General features: G+C 40.2%; 3 protein-coding genes and 1 long non-coding RNA gene across 5 annotated transcripts; 2 read left to right on the top strand and 2 right to left on the bottom strand.

The window, feature by feature from the left end:
* Positions 1 to 4308: 4308 nt before the first annotated feature.
* On the bottom strand, positions 4309 to 5764 carry LOC145452311 (uncharacterized). Of its 2 annotated transcripts, none has more exons than XR_013919293.1 (2): positions 5638 to 5764; positions 4309 to 5204 (listed from the first exon to the last, which is right to left on the bottom strand). It is a non-coding gene; the product is annotated as an uncharacterized LOC145452311 (long non-coding RNA). The 2 variants fall into 2 exon arrangements; XR_013919291.1 differs by lacking the exon at positions 5638 to 5764 and adding an exon at positions 5444 to 5530.
* LOC145452309 (uncharacterized) lies at positions 5614 to 8589 on the top strand. The gene is made up of 3 exons (XM_080330517.1): positions 5614 to 5750; positions 5829 to 5985; positions 8228 to 8589. The coding sequence occupies exons 1-3, from the start codon at positions 5631 to 5633 to the stop codon at positions 8293 to 8295; spliced, it is 345 nt and encodes a 114-aa protein (XP_080186643.1). The 5' UTR covers positions 5614 to 5630; the 3' UTR covers positions 8296 to 8589.
* A 741-nt stretch (positions 8590 to 9330) lies between these two features.
* On the bottom strand, positions 9331 to 12341 carry LOC145452310 (uncharacterized). The gene is made up of 3 exons (XM_080330518.1): positions 12150 to 12341; positions 11897 to 12038; positions 9331 to 9553 (listed from the first exon to the last, which is right to left on the bottom strand). The coding sequence occupies exons 1-3, from the start codon at positions 12255 to 12257 to the stop codon at positions 9480 to 9482; spliced, it is 324 nt and encodes a 107-aa protein (XP_080186644.1). The 5' UTR covers positions 12258 to 12341; the 3' UTR covers positions 9331 to 9479.
* Positions 12342 to 17650: 5309 nt separating this feature from the next.
* Positions 17651 to 21150, top strand: LOC145452335 (uncharacterized). The gene is made up of 3 exons (XM_080330544.1): positions 17651 to 17825; positions 18534 to 18675; positions 20936 to 21150. The coding sequence occupies exons 1-3, from the start codon at positions 17724 to 17726 to the stop codon at positions 21004 to 21006; spliced, it is 315 nt and encodes a 104-aa protein (XP_080186670.1). The 5' UTR covers positions 17651 to 17723; the 3' UTR covers positions 21007 to 21150.
* The last annotated feature ends 1456 nt before the right edge of the window (positions 21151 to 22606 follow it).

Raw genomic sequence — 22606 nt, 5'->3', positions numbered from 1 at the left:
TATGATCGCGCCCTATATATAGTTATCACCAACGTTACCCAAGTCAATTTGGCTGGAGTCATAGTGTTATTTACTGTTCAGTATCGAGTTCAAGTCAAATTCAACTAACTTCTGTGAAACTATATTGAGTGATGTCGAAGGGCGCGGATTCAATACACCTCTTGTTATTCTCACTTTGAACATGTTTATTAAAACAGATAAAAGACGGTTTCTGGGCCAATTTTTCCATTATCGACTCTGATAATACTACGAGACGTGAATAATGTCATATAGAATGCGTCAAGTTTTGTGACTTGGTCGAGTCATGCACACTTGCACAGGCCTGATTTGGATGTTTTCAAATGAAGGTGTTTTTATCCCCAAACCAACTAGAAAACTGCACCGAAAGTATGTTATTATCCTGTATCCCAGTCCTCCAACACAACGACATCGTCAGCAATCTTGATCCACCTTTCCAATACATTATCCACAAACTCTTTGGCCTGGAGAATGCCCTCCAAAGATAAATCAGTGAGAGACGCCCGGTCAAAGTCCACCCTTGATTTCTAGAAATCAGCCTCTATACCAGTGGTTCCCAAACTTCCGTGGGTTGACTAAAAAAAAGGGTCAACCGTTTTGACGCTTCATCGCCCCCCTATCGCCCCCTTCGCCATTTTCGCCTCCTGTCGCCCCTTTGTCCATTTTCGCCCCCTATCGCCCACTTCGTCATTTTCGCCCCCCTAGACCGCAAAATCGCCCACGTTGGGAACCACTGCTCTATATCTTCGCAGTTGTGGGAGACGTCGAGCCTAGGGATCCTCAGAACTGTTGGCCATAGCTTCAAACTATCCAAACTTCTCAATCTTCCAAGCCTGCTACCGACAAGTGTTCGTGAATAGTGCTATTGAAAGAAACGATCGTTTTGTATCGGAGAGACATGGATGTAGAATTGAATTGACATTCGATATTTTGTATCTTCTCGGGTGTGCACTTGTTCGACAGCCGACCCAGGTCAGTAGAAACGGGTGGAATGAGTGGAAATGCTTTCAGCGTTTCGGCGACCCACTCACACACATGCTGTTTGTTTTTGTGTGTTTTCATGATCGGGTTTCCTGGTTGTTACAAAAGTATTAACACAGCTGTGACTCGTTTATTTAACTGAAAGACATGAAAAAAACATCATAAAAATAACTTATTTTTGGATGTTTCCAAATCTTCCTTTTGGAGAACTCCAAAAATGAAAACCAATATCCAACAATATGCAGGCCTGGTCAGTGGTCATGCAGACTACGAGTCGAGTCTCCACACAACTTGAGTCGAGTCATTTTTCATTTCTAATAAAATGGCTCGATCCCATTCAACGGATAATTGCGACTTGAGTCGTTACTACCCTTCTGGCTGCTATTGAGTGAAATCATATACCGAGCGAGATAGTGTAATGGTTATGCGTCCAGCTTCTCGATCGGTAGGTCGTGGGTTCAATCCCCGGCCGGGTCAGACCAAAGACTCTAAAACTGGTATCCGCGACTATCCAGCTAGGCGCTCAGCATCCATGGACAGCGTGGAGGAGAAAAATACGGTGGTGCAGACTAGATGACCTTGCTGAAAGGTCGTATCGCATCTCCATCGTCAAAGCATCTCGATGGTGCCGGCGAAAATAAATCTGATCTCTCTCTCTCTCCCCTTGGTGTGGACACAGCGAGATTGACAGGCTCACGGCATTGGCTTACGTCATACTTTCCATTTGGACAAAGGCAATTTTACGGCAAGCAGCGAATGAAAACCAAGTAGAGTGAACTTGCACAAATGCACACTGTTCTTCTAACTTCTCTATAGGTTATTGACCTCATCATCAGTTAATTGTTTCGCGCTTGGCTTTGCTAAAATAGATTGTCACCACTCCTTGCCTTACCTACCTCAGAGAGATTCTCAAAATAAGTTTTTGGGAAATATTTGCTTTTCTGTATACTTGGCTTTCGGCTGTGACGTAACTGTACCCGCTCAAATAGCAGACGGAATGCAAATATGCATTGTTGGAGAACTTACGTGCAGAAAACACTGAGACACTGCGACCTCTACGCTATAATCTGTTTGCAATTGCGAACTGATGTATTTTCAGTACGTGCCGCCAAGCCGGCATCCTCTGGCGTATTCTGTGTGCTTGTTTGTCGATGGCGTGCTTTAATGATGATGGATATGGGGAGCGATAGAAAGATGGGCACTTTGAAAACAACTTGTGGGCGATTTACACCTTGGGTGTTTTCTGAAACTGTCACGACAGATTTTTTGTTAGTATTTCCGTCACGAAATGCGACATATTTTCTGTTCGGAAAAGTTATCCTTTGCGTTTCGTAACTATGCTTAGTTAAAGGGCGCGGGCGTATAGTTCCGATTTCGAAAGGTGAAACGCGCGAAACAACGAAAACTTTTCTAGGCAGGGTCATTCAGAATTAAGGCATCAGATTAACTTAATAAATAATAATGCGTGGCATTTGTCGGAGCCTTTTTTGAGTGAGAGACTTCTAGTTTGAGTGCATATAAACCGACATCACGGTTTAGGTCGCTCGTTTTGAACAAAAGACAGGAACATACTTACATCAGGCCGAAATTGTGGTATGCCCCTCGTAAAATAGTTCAGAATTCAGGAGTGCGTGCTGTTTAGTCGACAATCGATATGGTCCTATTGTAGATAGGGTTGTATTTAAAACAAACGGTGTTTTAAAACACTTTGGTTAAAACATGTTTTAAACAGTGTTTTAAACAAAGGCTTATTAAAAAAGAAAATTTGTCTTTTTTTCAAGTTTTAAAATTATGCCATAATTGTGTAAATACTTTCCAAAAAACATGTTGTATGAGCTTACGGACAATTACCACCCGATACAGCCGACGTATATCGATATGAGATGGTTGAAACCCTCAAAATAGTCGGTTCAACATTAATAGTACATATATTTCGTCAGAGGAGATATATTTACCCTATATTTTTAATTGTCAATGTCAATCCACTATGACGTCACAATTGAATATTCATGACGTCATGGCTTTAAAAAACAATAAAAACATGTTTTAAATTATGGCCTTGTTTTAAACATGTTTGTTTTAAATTGAGTTTTGTTTAAAATGCAACCCCAATTGTATACAGTATTTCTTAACCTGACAATGAGTATCAGTATCAGAAAATATTTGGGTTTATGTCAATATGAGTATTTATTCAACCTTATTCGTGACCAACTTTTCGTTTTGAAAATATTCTGCCGCTCACGTGGAAATATAGAGCAATTATTTATTTGAGACGTGATGATGGTCACAGGGCAACACACTCTTGAACGGCATAATGCACACGCCCTGACCATGCTTTTACTATCGTTCCTTTTCTATCGACTACTCAGGACCTACCATCTGTGCTGCACAACCACAGCATATTCGTGAATCGCCGTCTAATAGATATAAAAAAGACCTACTTGACTACCTAGTATAGGGTTACCATATTTCAGCAACCCAAATTCCGGACACTCTTTAGCGCCCACTAGCGGATTTCAAAATGAGTTATGACGTCACACTTTGCTCATAGACCAGAGGTGGTCACGATCCGGTTCAGGAGTATGTGGCTGTGTGTTGTGTAACTGGGACCGATGGCACATGTTTTCATGTCCTACCGACAAGATTGTTTATCAGCCTTATGCCAGTGCGCAGCACGGAGCTTGATAAACACCCCACATACTGTGGTTTCAAACCTTCTATGGTCGCGACTCCATCTCCAATTTGAAAATATTTCGTGGCCCAGATCAAAATTTGACGAGCTGATTACTAAAAGAAGTCAACACCTTTGCCCAAACTTACTCACGGGCCATTTTGGAAGCTGATTACGTTCAACATATTCGCAAACCCCAGAATAAAAGCAAATGACCCCCCCCCGCCCGTTTGGCCCATTATCTTTGAATAAAGTATTTAAACCACCTTAACGATCTCTAGGAACATACCGTTCTCCTATAATTGGGATTGCAATATTGCAATTAGGCTTATTCCAGTAAATGAAGGTTGTTTTATTTATAGTTTATGGCAGTTTTGGCGAGTGCGGTAGTCTACAGATTAAAATCAATAAATGTGATGGTAAATCGCGCGCAGCGCGAAGAAAAATATCATGCATCAGCATAAATATTCCCAAAAAATATTGTTTTTATGCTGATTTACGAAAAAATTATGAGCCTACGTCAAAATTCCGGACATTTGGCATATTTTAGAAATTCCTCCCGGACGCTAGTTTTAACGGTGAAATTCCGGACATGTCCGGGAAATTCCGGACGTATGGCAACCCTAACCTAGTATCAGTTTATTAATATTTTCATCATTTCAAAACACCACAAAACTGCGATACAATGAAAAGATAGGACGGTATCGAATCAACTTGGAGTAGTCATTGAAATCAGACACCTATCTGGCCTATAGGCGAAGTAGAGAAGAGGCATGTACACTTGTACAGTGTACACTGAATGAAGAGTAAAGTAGAGAATATAGATGGAAAGCGACAAAATGAGGTGGCATGTATCGTCTCTCTGTTTATCATTTAATTTATTTCCGTTGATGTTAATCGTTGGTTGTCGTATGTTATTCACGATGTAGGCTATATCTCAATGTCAATAACTTGATAATTTTTCAAAATGCTACATTGCCCAATGTCGGTTAAAGACCGGTGCTCGAAAAAGTTACATCAAAAAATAAATAAATAATTAAATAAATAAATGATAATACGCTGTCTTGTCATCGCAGCCTCGAACTAGCGAGGGGTTTATTGGAATTATTGTTGTTGTAGTTTTTGTTGTTTAGTATTCATGGCGTTTTGAAATCTATATGGTCATTTTACACCATGATTCTCGTACTGCCTACTTTTAGCCCAATTTGAAATTTAACAAAAGCGTTTATTTGTGGAAATTTTTACTTTAAAGGCATAAATATATTATACTGTATTCGCCAGATTATATATTTTCATCCGATGAAGACACACACATTGTACAATGCGATGTCGAACAGATAGGAGGAGGCCGATACGACTGGAAACGTTCTCTTAATCTGGCATCCATACCTTGGCCTATAGTGCCCGATGTCAATTGTTCGATGATAACCATTATTCGGTTGTCTTTCTCTTTTAGGCGTTCTGTCTTGTTCTTTCCATTCGCTTCTTTGAGTACCTCCGTCATCGGGTCTTTTTGGGCTTGTCTTGTCGCCGGCTGAACGAGTGACACAAGAGAGATTAAGGAGCCCAGACCAACTTCTGCTGCCGGGCAGAATTGAACCCGGGCCGTGGAAGTCACCACCACGTTAACTCCCCCGCACTATCAAGTATGGCGGACCATGACCTTGAAACAGTATTTCGATATCAATCCGACAGTCGTCAAGTCTAATGAATAAATACTATATAATCGACGCTCGAGATAATAACCGACAACGGTTTATTGACTTCGCTTACCGACACATATGCCCCTTCGTTTTTGTAGCTTTTCATTGCTCCCAATTACAACCTAATCCAAGTATCAAGAACAGCAGTATTCATGAAACTGTGCACTGAAACGTACATTATGCATAGGTCAAATTATTTTCTTACGGTATTTCGTGATTATAGTTATAATTACTGAGCCACAAAATCCTTGCTCCTGATGTTACCCGACACAATGAAGATTCCAACGATCACACTAGCTCTGATGTGCATGATATTCCTGACGTCACATGCCTCTGAGTATGGAGATACCGGCAAGAATAAGGGAGCTCCACTGAAGGTTAGACATGTAGTTCCTATACGATATGTCTTGATTCAGTAACCCAGTGTCATTCTACTATAGTCTGAATTCTTCTAGAAGCCGCGACCAGTCATGATGAGCGATTTATCCCGTGCAGGACGGAAGGTTGTGCTGGAATATGTCTCCAACATGTTGCAACAATGGTGTACGCTCGATGAAGCCGAAGAGTCAATTGTCAGGAACATATGTATTCCTGTTCTGGCTCAAACTGAAGGTAAACGCAACATATAGACAGAACCGCTTGAAATGTCGTTGAAGCTCTAACTCAAGAGTCAAGACTCGGTGATCCTGTGCATTGCATAGCGTTTATTGATAATAATTGAGATGTTCTGTTCAATCACACAGCAAATTACCTAGTAGGCCTATTCTATGGTTGGCTTTATAGAACAGGCAAGGCGTCGATATATCTGTAGCTCCATCTAACTACGCCCTACGATTTAGTTTTTGTTAGTCTGCCGGAAATTCTGAATTTATAACTGGTCAGGGCTGTCTACGCTTTTTGGCCGTGGGGTCAGATGCGATTTACGATTGCTTGCGTGGACCACTGGAGTGTTTACTGTTTACTGATGCTTTGTATTCTTTGAAATAGCTGTCTTATAATTTCTAATCTAAATCTAAATCTAATCTAAATCTAAATCAGCTGTCCTGCTAGGCGCTCAGCAATCCCGGATAGCATGGAGGAGAAAAAAAACGAGGGCGCAGACTAGATGACCTCCTGGGGTCGTATCGCAACTCCGTCGTCAAAGCATCTCGATGGTGCAGGCGAAAAAAATATCATCTCTCTCTCTCTCTCTCTCTCTCTCAACCAGATTATCAACTGATGCATTATATCGCGTAACAACAATATGGCTATTGTTTTCGTGTTGTCTCTTACCTCATGGTTTACGTAACACTTGAAAAATTTAGGGACGGATGCACTACAGGGTTAGATCATTGCAATAGTACTCTCGATTCGAGTTCACATAAACGTATCACCCGCAACAATGTTGCATGGCCATTGGTCATCAAGCAATAATAAATCATTGTGTTCATCAACAATGAACTTGATAAATAATGATTAATCACGGCAGTGCAGGTCACTATTATTTCCGGGCAAACAGTGGTGAATACGGCTCTTCCATTTGTATATTCAAGGCTAGCAATAACTGCAAAGTTTAAGCAAGAGAATGTCGTTGAGCGATAATTCCAACAAAATAAATATGATGAGGAAATGTAACTTTTAAAGCAGAATGGAGGGAATAGTTTTAATTCAGTTATAATTAAAGTAGGCCTAATTAAGGTAGTCCTAATTAAGGTAGGCCACTGTGCCTGATTTGTCAATATTGGTTCTATAACTACAAAGCTAGTAACTTGAAACATTATTACGAAACCAAACACCAAAACTTTGCCACGAGTTACCCAACGAAGACAGATTTACGAAGAAATAATATTCCTGAATTGAAATCTTCCTTAAATGCTCAGCAGCACTTAAAGGAGCTGCTCCGAACTGCTTTGACGTCATATCAGCCTGGTTTCAAACACCTTGCAGCCCAAGTGTAGACTCACCATATCAGCACACAACTCGCCACACTCGCCATATTCACACAACAAACTTCATTCGATAGCCTACATTTCATTGTGGCGTAATAAATTCATATCTTAGAATTTTTGTGTTGTGGCTCTTTTAAAACCAAGATTTTTGATATGCGGCTCGCGCATGCAGCAGGTCTACCCACTCCTGTAATTTATTCTTTGCAATTGATTATATATCATGCAGTCTATTTGTTGACCTTTCTTGGAATATTCTAATAGTGTTAGTTCAGTGGTTATTATTCCCAACCGGTGGGGAATTCAATGGTTTCTGGTGGGGAATAGACGCATTTGTTAAACATTATATACAGGATAGCCTACATATTTACGGAGACACATGCGAGATTACCGTTACCAGTTGAAGTGCTCTCGAATGTGTGAATCAAAAATTGTAAATTGAAAGTGATAAATGTCCTCTTTTTTTGGAATTTTTCCCTCCTTTTCTCTGAAAAGGATTTAAATGCCACGAAAAATGCGACTCCGACGCGGCGTACATCAGAGCTTCGTAAAAAATCAGGAGCCGAGTCAAAGTGATGACCTTTTTTTTAGTCAACACAATACTATCGGTCGAAGAATTTTCCAAATCACCAGTTTTCTTGGAGCTTTCAGAATTTATAAAAAGTGTCCTCTTTTTGGGATCTCAAAATATGGTAACGTTATTTTAAAGGGTATAGGAGTTTTGGGTAGTGGGGAATAAATGTGAAGTGAGGAATGAAGACAAAAAGGTTGGTTACCACTGTGTTGATTCGTTTCTTTATTTCACATATTCTACATTACCATAGAGTGCACAAGAAATTCAGGTCATTCTTTTCCCGACCCTCTTTTATGTGCACAAATAGGTGGAAATGTCATTCTAGTCCAGTGCATAATATAATTTTCAATTACAGAGTCATATATGTCCTGCATGGGATGTATGGTAGCAGATCCCCTGTGCTTGGCATCGTGCCCTAAATGAAGTCCTATCAGGATAAGGACAATGCTGGAATCGGTACATTGAAACGTGGAAAACGAACATTCAAATTTTATTATTGTCGACTAGCTGTCTGCAGACGATATACAGGCAGAGGATGAAGATTACAATATCTCTATTCTATCGAGTTGAATATTTGCACGATGATCATGATTTACTACATATTCATAAGCATGTAGCAATGTAGAGGTATTTATTTGTCTTTTAGACTTTGATTTGCCGTACAAGTCATTTATTTTTAGGATATATCACTTGTGAAATATAAGTGTACAATGTAAATATGACTTTACAAAATATACCTATTCGTCGAGCAGATAAAATACGGTGGCGGTCGCGAACGCGCAAAAGGACAATAAATAAATATATCGGGAAAAGGGCCATCAAAATTTGGTAATGAGGTAATGACCTATGATATATTCCCCTGTCAAGGGTGTGACCATTCTGCGCATACAAAGACCAAAAGCAACCAACTATTCTTTGATTGGAAGATACCCGTGAGGTGTTTCGCCGAACCCGTATGTCATCCTGAAGTTTACAGAGGTGCCGCTAGCTCTGCTGCTCTGCATACGTCCTAGTAGTCTTATCTATACTCACATCTAGACGCGCCGTTGTTATTAAGGCGCACATAACGATTGAAACAAATTGATGGGCATTGGAACAAATCCATTTAGCTATTACTGATGCAATGTCTCTCAACTAGTAAGTTTTTGTTTATTAATTCATGCAAGGCGGATGCAGATCGCTACTCGGCGTTACTCCTAAATTCCACATCGAATTTTAATCTTTCGCTGCATATTCACACCCTTAACAGCGTTGTTAAAACTTAAGGTAAATCATCAGGAAATGTTGCCGACTGACACTCGTGATTAAGGCATATTAACAAACTGGTGATTCCTTCAACAAATCGTCACGTGGTCTACCCTTGGGGAACCGAGGGTCACGATTGTCCATCGCAAAGGCATTTACCATGCAGTTATTGATATCGGTCGTATGTAGATTACAATAGAATTTCAACAGACGTTCTTGCATGGTTTTAGGATTTAATAATTACTGCAGCCAACATACTGCCATTCGTATTAACATTTCAAAGTAACATATAAATCAGAAGGTCAATTGGTGTTTCATTTCATTCGTTTCCATCGTTCGCGCCATCGTTCCGTTTCCGTTCTTTAGTGCGGACAAGATGCCATGCAGATTGGATCCGCCACGGGGCAACTCATACAGGCCCGAGTGGACGGTGCGTCTGTATTGAGTAAAGAGAACACGTTAGTCGTACAAATTTGTGTCACGGCTGGTGTTGAGTAATTGGATCTTGTTGGTTGATAATAGGCAAGAAAGTTTATACGTAGCTGAATTTTGTAGCATTGCACTCAGGAACTGGTTTCTATTTTGTTGCTCGGTGGTCACGCAACAGCCGATATCAATGCTGTCTCGGGAGCCTACTTCTAACTTATATAACGATACAGTACACTATGTTAGAGACCGACTCGAGCTTATCTGTTCGATATCCACTAACCCATATTTCTCGCGAATGCTATAGTTATGCGGTCAAAGATTATTTGGAATCTATACTAGGGTTAACATTTGGAAACCTGAAAAGAAGACAATTTTTCAAAATTTCCGGACTCACAATACTGGAGTAAAATCCGGTAAAAATGGTAAATTTTTCTCGATTTTGTGGTTGATTGACTAAGAAAAGGTCAACTTTCCGGCTCAGCTCCCGAAATAGCCGCCGGAGCGTTACTTGAGTGCTGATTTACTGTATCTCTGTCGAATTTTACCCTATTTTAAACAAGATTATCAAAAATGAGGACAAAATCTGAAAAAAGAGGACATTTGGGCGTCCTCCGATGACACTTTCAAAAAAGTCAAAAAAGAGGACAAATCATCTTAAAAGAGGACGTATGGTAACCCTAATCGGCCTAATCTATACGCCCCTAAATCGCCCATCGAATTTTTATAATTGTTTAGGCTATTTCTCACTAAGTATGCTCTGTGACTCATGTTCTTCTTCTTTTTGCTATACGTCTACTCATAGGCCAGAGTAGGAGTTTGATAGATTGGCTTCACCAAGTGGTTTCGAATCCTTCCTATCTTTTCACTGGGTCGCAAGCTTTTGGTACAAGTTTGAATTGACAAAATTCACAATAAATAGAACTAATACCACCAACTATGCTGATACACTCGTTTTATGTATCGCGAACTATCAACGGCGCAACCACTTTCATAAAAAAATCGAGTTCCTTCACTGCATGGTGGGAATAAGCTTAACAGCAATTACTAATACTTGTGGACTGTTTGATCGCAATTCAAGCGATTGACAATATTTATGGGCGATCGCATCACGTCATCGCACCAATTTTACAAACGATCAATCGGATATCGGAGGCAGGATACGAGATCGGTATTGTTTGGATGCCTGGTCATTAACATAACATGGTTGGGTTATATTTGTGATCTGAACAAGTCACACACAATGTACAATGCGATAAGACACAATGCGATGTCATGAGAAGATAGGAGGATGTAGAACGACACGCATCAGTAGCGATCCTTTACTCTAACATCCACCTCGGCCCAGAGTGCCCGATGTCACAGTTCTTTTTCGATGTTGATCTCTTTGAAGCCGCGGCCCTTCCTACTAGTTCTTTTCCATTCATTGTGAGTGCTTTCTTTCGTCGAGTCTTTTCTGGGCTTTTTTGTCGCCGGAAGAACGGCAACGGCAGGGGAAGAGGAGCCCAGATAAACCTCCGACGGGAATCGAATCCAGTCCGTCTGCGTGCTAGGCGCTTATCGTAACCACTACACTATCTCCCTACTAACCACTACACTATCAAATTCACGGGAATGAAAAGGCAGATGAATTGGCCAGACAACGAGCGAGTCAAGCCAGTTTGCAAACGAATGAATTCAAACCTTCCGTACGAGACATCGCTGCTTCGCGTCGGAAGGCGTGCGTCAAACTATGGAATAACCGCTACTTACAACTGGAAAAGTCACAGCAATATATGGAATGTTTTCCAACCGTTTACCACGGAGCAGAGGTGAATGGGCGACCGAAAAGGTATCAAGCGATTTTGTTCCCACTACAAACCGGACATTGTGGACTATAAGCGCACCTATTCAAATTAGGAATAGCAGATTCAGACGAATGCTCAACGTGTCGTCAAGAAGAGAGTGATACCCATTATTTATTGACATGTCGCAATTATAGACATATACACCAGAGAAGAGTTCTCGAAGACACGTGTCGGAGAAAGAATATCGTTCCCACCGTAACGAACTTGTTGACTAACGCGCATATTTTTCCATACGTTGTGGAATTTGTTCTCGCTACGAAGCCATACATTTGAGTTTAAATTTTGTAATGTAATGGGCACCCCTAGATTTGGAAGCTTTTGTGGATATGGCGAACAAAACCCCTTGCGTTATAATCGCCAATCAAATAATAATAATCAACAACTACAACAACGATAGAAATGTTTACTATATAGCTCGGAATGTCTGGGAATTTCGGTTTTCTTGAAAGCAATTGCCGAATCGGCGGCAGTATTAAATGAGACCCCATCCTTGATAGTATACTCACATGCTCCTGATCCGATTCTCAAGGTAGGCTCGCAAATCCATTGGTACACCGTGGTCTCCGGTTCCTGTCCAAGGCAAAGATCGCTCAACATGCGCAGAGCAGCTTTACGGAGCTGAATCCTTCCTTCTGGAGAAAGTTTCTCCTGAACAAACAAGAACTTCAACGCGAACGCAAAGGATTGCAATTTACTGTTGGTTTGGTCATGATGCGCTATTACTGAGAGTAACGGTTGTTATTCAATCTGTCACTGTACCTCTGTTGCTATGTCCTGTGGGATCTTGTCCGCGAAACCATTGAACATTGGTGTGGCCGAGGAGTACGCACAGGCAACAAGAAGAATTGACAAAATCATGACCTTCATTTTGTTTTTTGAGTGGGTGGTGATCGTTACAATATCGGAGACAAAGCTAGACTGCCATAGGTACGAATAGAAGGATATTCGGTAAAAAACAAGATTCACTGGGCTGTATTTCTCTCAGGCGGGATATAAGTGAGAATATAGGACGATTCCATATTGTTTCACTTCAAAATTTATAACGTTTCAAGAAAACGAAATTGACGGAAAAAAATGTTGCAAAACTGAAGGACTATATCACACACACACACTTCTCATGCGACACACTAGACATGGGCAGTGACCAGTGAGTGCATGATTAAGTCTGCTGAATTTGGCTGTTTTCTGCTACATGCTTCATATTGGAATATACTGATTGAGAAGTGAGACGATATGTACGACAAATGGCACGGCGTAACTATGCCCCTACAACCCGACCATTTGAAGGACGTCGATTTGTGCCTACTGCCTAGGGTTACCATATCTTGAGACCCGAAAAAGAGGACACTTTTTAAAAACTTTGAAAGCTGAAATACCGCAAAAGAATATTGTTAATTTCAAAAGTTTTCGGCCGATAGGTCACCACTTCGACTCGACCTCCGTTTTGTCCGTTTTTTTTTACGGAACTCTGTCGTACGCTGCGTCGAGGCCGAGTTTTTAATGGTATTTTAATACTTTCACTAGAAAAAGAGGACACATTCCCAAAAAGAGGACATATAGGCGTCCCCCGAGAACACTTTCAATTTATTGAAAAAAGAGGATAAATCCTTTTAAAAGATGACGTCTGGTAACCCTACTACTGCCAATATGTAGGTTGTTGGTCTACGCCAGACCTGGGCATTGTGCGGTCCACCCTGTTACGTTATACATTTCAAAATCATAATTCGTAAAATAATGCAATCAGAGCACGTGATTATCGGCCATCATCACTCAAAAACGATGCTATATCTCGCAATGAAAGATTCAACTGAAGGCAGACATTTCAACCAACAAGATTTGGAGCACTACGTAGGCTATTTGTTTGCAGAAGTCCGCCGTGAACCGCTCTTTGTAGTTTATGGTGAGTACCGGACAGGTATCCGTGTTAAGAAATATAATTTTAGTCGGCATTATGAAAAAAATCATGCAGTGAATATACACACTTGGCTGATGCGGACCTCATAGCTAAGCTAGAAAAACATCAAGTCTATTTTACCTAGCCACAGAGAACTATGGACGCAGGCTAATATCAATACATTCATTTAGCAACATGTGTTAACAATGTAATTCACTGCTTTCAAATTAGAAATAAGACTATACACGCAGCAGAACATAGTGTAAACTTTTGTCTCGGCCCGCCAACGTATTTTCTGCTTCACATTTGACGGGCCAGGAGCATAAATTGCCCACCCCTGGTCTACGCTTATGCACAACCGTATGCAGTATAGGTTACGCTGCTGGAAAGACGTTGATTGCACTTTACTTGTCATCTCTTCAGTTGGATACGGACTCTTACAATGATCGGTATCCATTTCTGTCCACTTATATAGCGTTTGGAGCTGGGCTGACATATTGCCAGTCAAGTGCAAATAATTACGGCGATAATATACATATTATAACACAAACATGACGTGAACCTGAACATATGACTTATCGTAAAAACGTATTTATTATTTTGTGAACCGACAAACTATCACATCATTGAAAGAAATTAATTAGACTTCTTTATGCAGGATGTGTCAATGCTTATTAGTTATTTTACGTCAATGAAATGGCAATAAGTCTGTTGTGTAATCAATATTGAAGGTCTAATTTGTGATCGGAGATAACGTAAATTTTACCTATTTCTCAGAATTTTCAATTTACGAACATCGACACATTTTATAGCATATGCAGGAGAGTATTAAAATTGCCAGAGAGTGTGCGTCTTTTTTCCAAATCGACTCCCGGGAGACCGCTTCAACGTATAGCGACCTTTTTTAGTCATCCTTGCATCACTGCCGTCGGAATCCATATCTCACGTTATTCATGTCGTTTGTAGTTGTGCCTGTACAATGGCCTGGCTGTCAAAGCTATAAAGGGGAACTAATGGCCAAAAAGGATGACATTTGGGTGTCATCGGAGGACATTTTCGAGTTCTTGAAAAAGGAGGACAAATCCCCAGGAGGACGTATATACCCTACGGTTCGGGAACCACTCAATTCATTCGACTATACTCGGATAAATCAATTACGCCTACAGGTACGGCGAGAGCATTTGCTCAATGAATCACATGAGTTATTAACGACACACCGCTACATTTCGTGGTTCAGCTATATTGATTAGAAAAGGTTTTATCTATGCAGTTATGGTCTCGCAAATTTATCCAAGAACCACAGGTAACTCATATACCACCACCATCTTGACTATTGGTGATAGTGTTTTCACTTATATCCCATGTCATTCTGATAAAATTTAACGTAGGTTTTACAAGCCGAATCATACCTAACATAAAAGCTGTCTGTCCCGTATAAAAAATACACTCAAGCTACGAGGGACAAGTTGCGCTTGCGAGAATTATGATGTTCCAAGTAACAATTCATACAAATACAAATTATAACCTCATTAACTATAAGACACGCTTTATTGAATCCAGACGGTTTTCATAAGACCAATAATGCATTATTTTGGAGTGCTCATATTCACTTTAATTAACTTACAGGTAATCGATCTTACTACCGTATAGTTTGTTTTACAGATGTTTGTATACATACAAATATCCTCCGGCCAATATTTTACTTTGGTGCTTTTTAATAAATCAACAAATTGAAGGTGACATCTTGAGGAAAATTACGGAATATTACCGTAATTCATTAGATGCTAGATCTAATTGCGATACTCCAGTATTAATTTTGTGTGTGGCTATTTAACTCACCACAAACTATAAATACTTACGACCGACAACCATGGACATCTCACTTTAAAATATGCTCTCAATAATGAGGTCAATAGGCATGGTGAGATGGTCCGTGGATAATCTATGATACAGAGTTGATGTATAAGACTATAACTAGAAAATTCTCAGCTATTCCAAAGTAGCTTAGAGTTAGAATTGTAGAACACAGTTTTTCCATATTAGATTAAAATTAGACTAGATCAGTGCTTTTCAACCTTTTTGAGCCTCATTCGCACTTTTTTTGTGAAATAAATTTCATTCGCACAAACTAACCAAATATTGTTATACAAAAAGAACGTGAAAATGCAACATTTATTTGATCAAATGTGCGACAAATAGGCTACTATGTAGGCCTATCTTGAGCAATTAGGCGTCTCGTTAAAAAGGCTACTATATTTTCGCTCGTTTTGATTTTAACTATTTCACTATAACCCTTCCACTAGTGCTTGGATAACCAGGTCTTGAAGTCTGCTCTGAACTCCTATTCAACATAGACCGTATTTTTTCACGAGTGAAAAATGCTTGCTGGAACAAAAATCGATTTTGAGAGCTGACAAAAAGGTCATGGAGGCTCCAGTATGTCGAAAGGGTGGAAAACCCACTTGTGTGTGTTGAGGCTTTTGCCTTTGTCTCTTGGAAAATAAGATCCAAATGATGAAGGAATTTAGGCTCATTAAAGCTCGCTACCTTATGATTTGCTCCAACTGTTTTTTCGATTTCCCATTTCCTGTCCCGCGAGTATGTGGCAATAGCAAATAAACTCACGATTCTGTGTGTTCTGCTCTTTAGCTCAATCTAACTCGAGAATTCATGACAGTTTAATAACGTTAAAACAGTTTTTAGACTACCACCAAAATCTGAGTTTTTGTAGCATCTCGCAACTTGAGCCTCACCCATGAAAATGAATTCATTTTTAATATTACAGTAGTATAGTATGACTTTACGGACATGTATGACATACCGAACGCGCACACCACAAATCTATCCAACACAGCTCTACAAAATTTCTGACGCACGTGATTTTAAATTAGGGTGAATCAATTCTCTTTGCGTGTCGCAGCTGTACTACTGTGTACTCTATACCCAGGTTGCAAGAACGGTACTATTCAGTGCCGACAATGGAGCGTAACCATATCGAATGGTTTTGCCATCCAGTATCGGTCATTTTTGCCAAGGTTTTGTCGACGCTTATGTTTCGGCGCCGCATTTTATCAGTCGTTTGTTGGCCAAAACTTTTCGTGTTCATGTGGCCCGACGCAGAACGGTTTGGCCTCGAAATGAATGAGTCTCATTAAGGCCTGAACTCGCTCGTTGCACACACCTACACTAGTTCATCCGAACGACCTTCGACCATGAAAAACGAGTCGGGCAAATCTTATGATCAATACTCATGATAAAGCCTTATTTTCTGCGTGTCTCGCTCATTCGCTCCAGTACTCAACACCGTGACCTTAGATTTGCAAAAACGATCGCAGGATTTTTGCTATAAGTTCATCGAATATTACATAGATATTACCAGATAGCTCTGACACCGTTTCGACCCAAAATTAAACCTTTTGCAGTTCATACTTTAATAACCCTTGAAGGGTTACGGTTACCTCCGAATGGGAGTCTGTGATGATGGTGTTTACTACTATCCTCGTGACTCGAAGTAATCGAACAGATGTTACGGAATATGATGATTGTTTAGCGAAAGTAAGCAGAAAGTCAATTTAAGGTCATTTTCCCAAGCCTGTCGCAGGCTCAGACGGGATGATATACTGTATGTCTGCCACTACACCAGCTTACAAACCAGGCTTTTGGTTACGTAATAATTATAGTGCGAAAATAGTACGGCTTGTGAGGGCTACGACTATATAGGTGCGTCGTAGGTTAAACAAGTTTATACAATTGCGTCGCAACAACAAAATTTACACAGCCCTTGAATTTCCTATAAGGTTTATTTGAATTATCCCAGGTCAGAAAACTAATAAATAATATTCACGATTTTCATTCGCACTCATCGGGGATTATCATTCGCACCGTTCGCACCACCTTCGTCATTCGCACTCATCCGTGATTTTCATTCGCACCGTTCGCACCATGCTTGTCATTCGCACTGCAATTTTTTTCATTCGCACAAGTGCGAACCGTCACACAGGTTGAAAAGCACTGGACTAGATGAATTTGCAAAACTTGCAAATTGAACTAATTTCCGAATCAGAAAAAAATGCATCAAAAATAAAGCCCAATTCATGTCAAATCAAATCTCATTCTCTTAAGCATGAGAATCTACAAATATTTGCACATCAAGCTTTGGTCGTTTGGCACTACGTATACGGTTATAGCAGTTGGGCCACTGTCCTGCGTACAGCAGGGCGGCGTCTGCAGCTGTTCAGTTATAATATATATAAGCCTGGAAGAATAGCATAAATACGGGAGAGAGACCTAAAGCAAAGTCGTATAGGCCTATTGGTATATAGGCACGGCAATTCCAATGCAAAGTTTTACTCCAATATTGGTTTCGATATTACTTTACATTGCCGTTATGCAGCCTATTCTATAACAGTATCTCTTGTACCTTGAAATACATTGTCACCATGAAGGTCACGATCGCGTCCATCCTTCTCGTTGTCTGCGCATTCTCTTCTACCACCGCTACGTACGGATTCCCGAGTGGCATCAGGAAACAAGGAGTCGAAGTGAGTTGCAAAGTTTAGAGTGCAATAAATTCAGGCTACAAGCAGGATGAATTAGGAGACTAGGATTCTCGCGCAGTGTGAAGATTACCAGAACTGGTTAAAATAGTCAGCCTTATTGCTATTCAAGTAGAAGTAGAAGCAATACGGTGTATTTATAGCCTGTGCGATTTCAAATACATGTCAAAATTACTTGACGCATAGAATTATTAAATGTGTAAGTATAAAGGTAACGTAATTAATCAAAAGTAGATTCAGTCAAGGTGTCGCACACTTTTAGTATAGTGGGCTATATCGGAGCGTGGCTATACTTTCTAAATTTCAAGATGCACCTGCGCGACAACGCTACAAATAGAGATATTTTTAAAAATAGACTACATTTATGTTACTATATTATTTCGTCCGGATGTTGCTATAATTTCGCTCACAAAACTGAAGCGTTCCCATCCAAAATCTACTTTTTATGCGTACAAAAGCCTAAATGTAAAAATTAAGTCGTTTACGCCAAAAACCGTTAAGTATAGAAGTGGATGAAGTGTGAAATGTTTGCCACTTGAGTCAGTAGTGAAAGTATAGGCAAAACGTATCACTAAATACTCTGCAAATGTAGAAGTGCTTCGTTTCTGAATGTTCCACTCTTGTCCCATCGCATTTCGGGAGAGTCATATAAGCTATTCCACTTGCCCACCGTATAATACATGACAATTTCAGGACGCACTCTCCACCGAGGGCAGGGCTCAGTTGCGGCAGGCAGCATTCCGCATGTTGTCGGATCTGTGCTCGGTCAATAACCCAGAGCCGTCCGTATACGAAGCGATCTGCAAGCGCGCCTACGATATGCAAGCAGGATCAGGTACACGACACAACAGACGTCAACTATATGTGTAGCAACATTTTCCGACAATAATTTGATCGCACTTAACACAAGCTATATATGAGTTGACCGAAATTGTGCCAAATGTGAGGGTTATTAGAGCCGATAAGACCAATACCTTCAGCGATAATCCGAATATATTAAGCCGATATCAAATAACATTTATTTGAATATGTTTGCAGCTAGGGTCGCATTTAAAACAAATGGTTGTTTGAAAACACTTTGTTTAAAACATGTTTTAAACAGAGTTTTAAACAAAAGCCTTTTTTTTTAAATGTTTTTTTTCTGTTGTATAATTATCAGAGGTGGTCAAAGTAGTCAAGAAAGCTACTCAAGTAGAAGTAGAAGTAGCGACGAAAAAATCTACTCAAGTACGAGTAGAAGTACTTCTTTCATAAGCAACCTAAAACTACTTGAAGTAGAAGTAGAATTTACTGACTTTAAATCTACTCAAGTAAGTAAGTAAGTAAGTAGTTGTGAAAACGATCGTAATTAGTTTGCATGGACTGTCAAAAGCTGCAAACGGCGCTATGCGGAAGGTGTAGAGAGCTTGATTAACATTGATGCATCCCAGGAGGTGTCAATGTTTGACAGAATAAGCAGTCGTCCACATCATGGGATGTAAATGATAGTATTGATATGGAAATGTGATACTAATCCTTTGTTTACTCGAACACCCGGTTTTAGAAAATATCATGGCATGGCGCCGTCCCCCATATTATAAGGCCCTTAGTTCAGTCGAAGAGCAATACGGATAAATTGTGTCGGATACGGCTTTAACACTTTCCGCGATTAGTATACGTTAATTAAAAATAGTGCAGATCGTAAAAATGCCATATAGTATATAGCTATATTTTCGGAAAATATAAGGCATTACTGCACTTGCTTTTTTACTTCAACAATTTTGTTCTCCGGAAGAACTGAAACTATAATTAGAACTCAATGTATAATACTCGTAATTGAAAAAAAAATACAAATACTACCCCTAAAAAGCGGAAAATATATTTCATGTCTTTTGTCCAGAAAGTTTCACCGGTGGTCTGCTGAAACAGGTCTAATGTTAAAAAAGTCAAAGTCGACTTTTCCAGATTAGGACACGTCATGGGCTGCTCTGCTAGGTAATTGCTAGATTGCGAAACGGTAGTTTCAAACGTTATGGGGGGCCATACTTACTGTGATGAAATATTTGATGTAAGCGACAATGCGGTTTGAACGGAACCACGCAACCCGGTATCTAAATTATATTCAGCGATACTTTCGTTCAAACATAGTTGTCACTCGAGAATACTGCGCGCGAAGCGCAACGAAAATTCTGGGTATTACATGACTTTTATGAAAATTAAATGTTGGTACTACGTGAAAACAGCCCGAAGCTCCTTGGCTATCTTTGTTATTGGGGGATTAAACTACTTCTACTTGACAATCTAAAAATAGCGAAAAGTAAGTAAGTAGATCATAAAATAATATGAAGTAGAAGTAGAAGTAGCGAAAAAAAGATCTACTTGAGTAAGTACCAGAAGTAGAGGAAAACTACTTGAGTACTTCAAAAAAGTAGAAGTACTTCGTTACTGACCACCTCTGATAATTATATGCTATAATTGTGTTAATACTTTCAAAAAAACATGTTGCATGAGCCTACGGACGATTACCACCTGATATAGCCGACGTATACCATAAGACATGGTTGAAATCCTCATAATAGTCGGTTCAACAGCTATAGTACGGAGACATTTCGTCAAAGGATCGAGCTATATATTTACCCTATATTTTCAATTGTCAATGTCAATCCACTACGACGTCACAACTGAATATTCGTGATGTCATGACTTAAAAAAAGATGTTTTGAACAAGGGCCTTGTTTTAAGCATGTTTATTTTAAATTGATTTTTGTTTTAAATGCAACCCTATCTGCAGCTATTGCTGAAATATACCGGTTATGTTGTTGGCTACTTTTGCTGAACAGTTGCAGTTTTTATGAAAAGCTAGACCTGGAACTCTTACTCTACGAAACTAACTTCTATCAAACGAACTCTAGCTCAACCCGTAAGCTAAGAAATATATCGATATTCCAAATCTAGTTGTTACAGTTAGTTTACCACTAATGGTCGATACCGATATTTCTTTTTAAAGTATGATATCGACTGGATATTATCGGCGAACCGAAGATCTTATTAATCGTAACCTAACTATTAACTCCAAGCATCAGTTTGTAATTCAGGTATTTATTCTCACGATTCAGATGCTCCTACTCAGGCGTGTATGAGTTGCCCCGTGGCGGACCCAATCTGCTTGGCTTCTTGCCCAAAGTGATCTGTGGAACGGACATAGGAGTCTTCAGCGGATACGAAATTTTCGAAATCATATTTGTCTTTCAACTATATAATGAATCACGCTTCGTCATAATTTCATCAATGATCGTCTTGATGAATCTTCAATAAACGCGAGAAAGTCCAATCATTTGTTACTCCGATCGAGTCAGAGTTACGGAGGTGTTCACTGTCCACTGTTCATGCATTAGTTTCGCCAGTGCCATTCTGACATATACAATGCGCTCTCGAGCGAGGAAACGAGCAGAATATACAATGTCATGAAGTATCAAGCTCCGTTAACTATACTCGCCGCACCTCATTATAGATTAGTAACCATTCCCAACCCACGGATAGATGCGCAACTCTTGTCGTCACACTTCAATGCCCATAAAAATGTACTGCTAAGCAGGCTAAAAGGTAGTCCTATAGCTGGCGACCCGGGCACTAAAATTTGATAAACCTGGTCTTAATCGAAAGCTATAGTGTGGCACTGATTTCGAAAATACCAATTACAATCTGATTGGGGAAATGGAACCACCTCGAGATAGCTGTCAAAGCCTGAGAATCGGGAATGTTCCGAACAAGGGCTCAACGCAATTGGCCATTGTTCTAGTCATCGTGTTGCGGCGCTCCGATTAATCACGAATCAAAATTCATTGCAATCTTCGGCATGACTTTTCCAGATAGACATGCAATCGTGGTGGTGTTCGCGCGATAGGCCTATATGCATATGCAACACATTTCATGATGGAAGACACGACTATCACTTGACCACCGGCGTGAGCTATATAGGAAGTAGCGACACGCTGAAGTGTCGTGGCGGACGGCTAGCGTTAGTTAGTCCGGACTCCGGAGTCACCAATGTTTTTGAAACGTATAGCTACTTCTTGGTAGCGAAGGACTATTAATGCGAAAGGCTATCCGCTACTTCCACCGTTTACCAGTGCGCGGTTGAATTTCTTCAATTTCCTCACACATTCGAAGCACTAGGCAGCGTTATCGCTCCTTACCGATAAAACATAACTCTTCCCGGGACTCACACCAGTATCCCCGAGTTCAGTTGCGATGTCGCATTGCGAGCACAGAAGCACCAATCTCTTCTTTTACTTTACATTCTGTGTACACATGCCTCCTTTAATACATCGCTTAGGACAGGTGGGTGCCTGATTTCGAAGACTACTCCAAGTTCTTTCGATGCCTTCCAATCTCTCATTGTATCGCAGTCTTATGATATATTGAAATGATAAAAGTTTTAGCAATAAATTGATTTGAATTGAATCTCCTCGTTGATTCTCGGTAATATCAACGAGCTTACCTTCCGGACCCCGCGGGGGTGAAGACAAGCAACGCCCCCGATTGGAAACTGCATTCGCATGTTTCTTAGGATTGACTAACCCTCGTTCAACTGCTTTTCACATGGAAGCATGAATTCCTACGTATGTGTTGGAGGTTTATCTAGGCTCCTCCACGCCATCACATCCGCGTTAGGGGTGTCTTACAGAAGCCTGGAAGCGGGCCGTGTTACAAGTCGGCATTTACGGAATAAAAATGAAGAATATCGGCCTGGTGTAAATGACCATAGTAGTCGACAAAGGCCATGA

This window comes from Botryllus schlosseri, chromosome 12 (assembly GCF_051294905.1).
Source record: "Botryllus schlosseri isolate E-star chromosome 12, Bs_hap1, whole genome shotgun sequence".
In the NCBI taxonomy this organism is placed as follows: Eukaryota; Metazoa; Chordata; class Ascidiacea; order Stolidobranchia; family Styelidae; genus Botryllus; species Botryllus schlosseri.
This window is presented reverse-complemented; position numbering and strand designations above follow the sequence as displayed.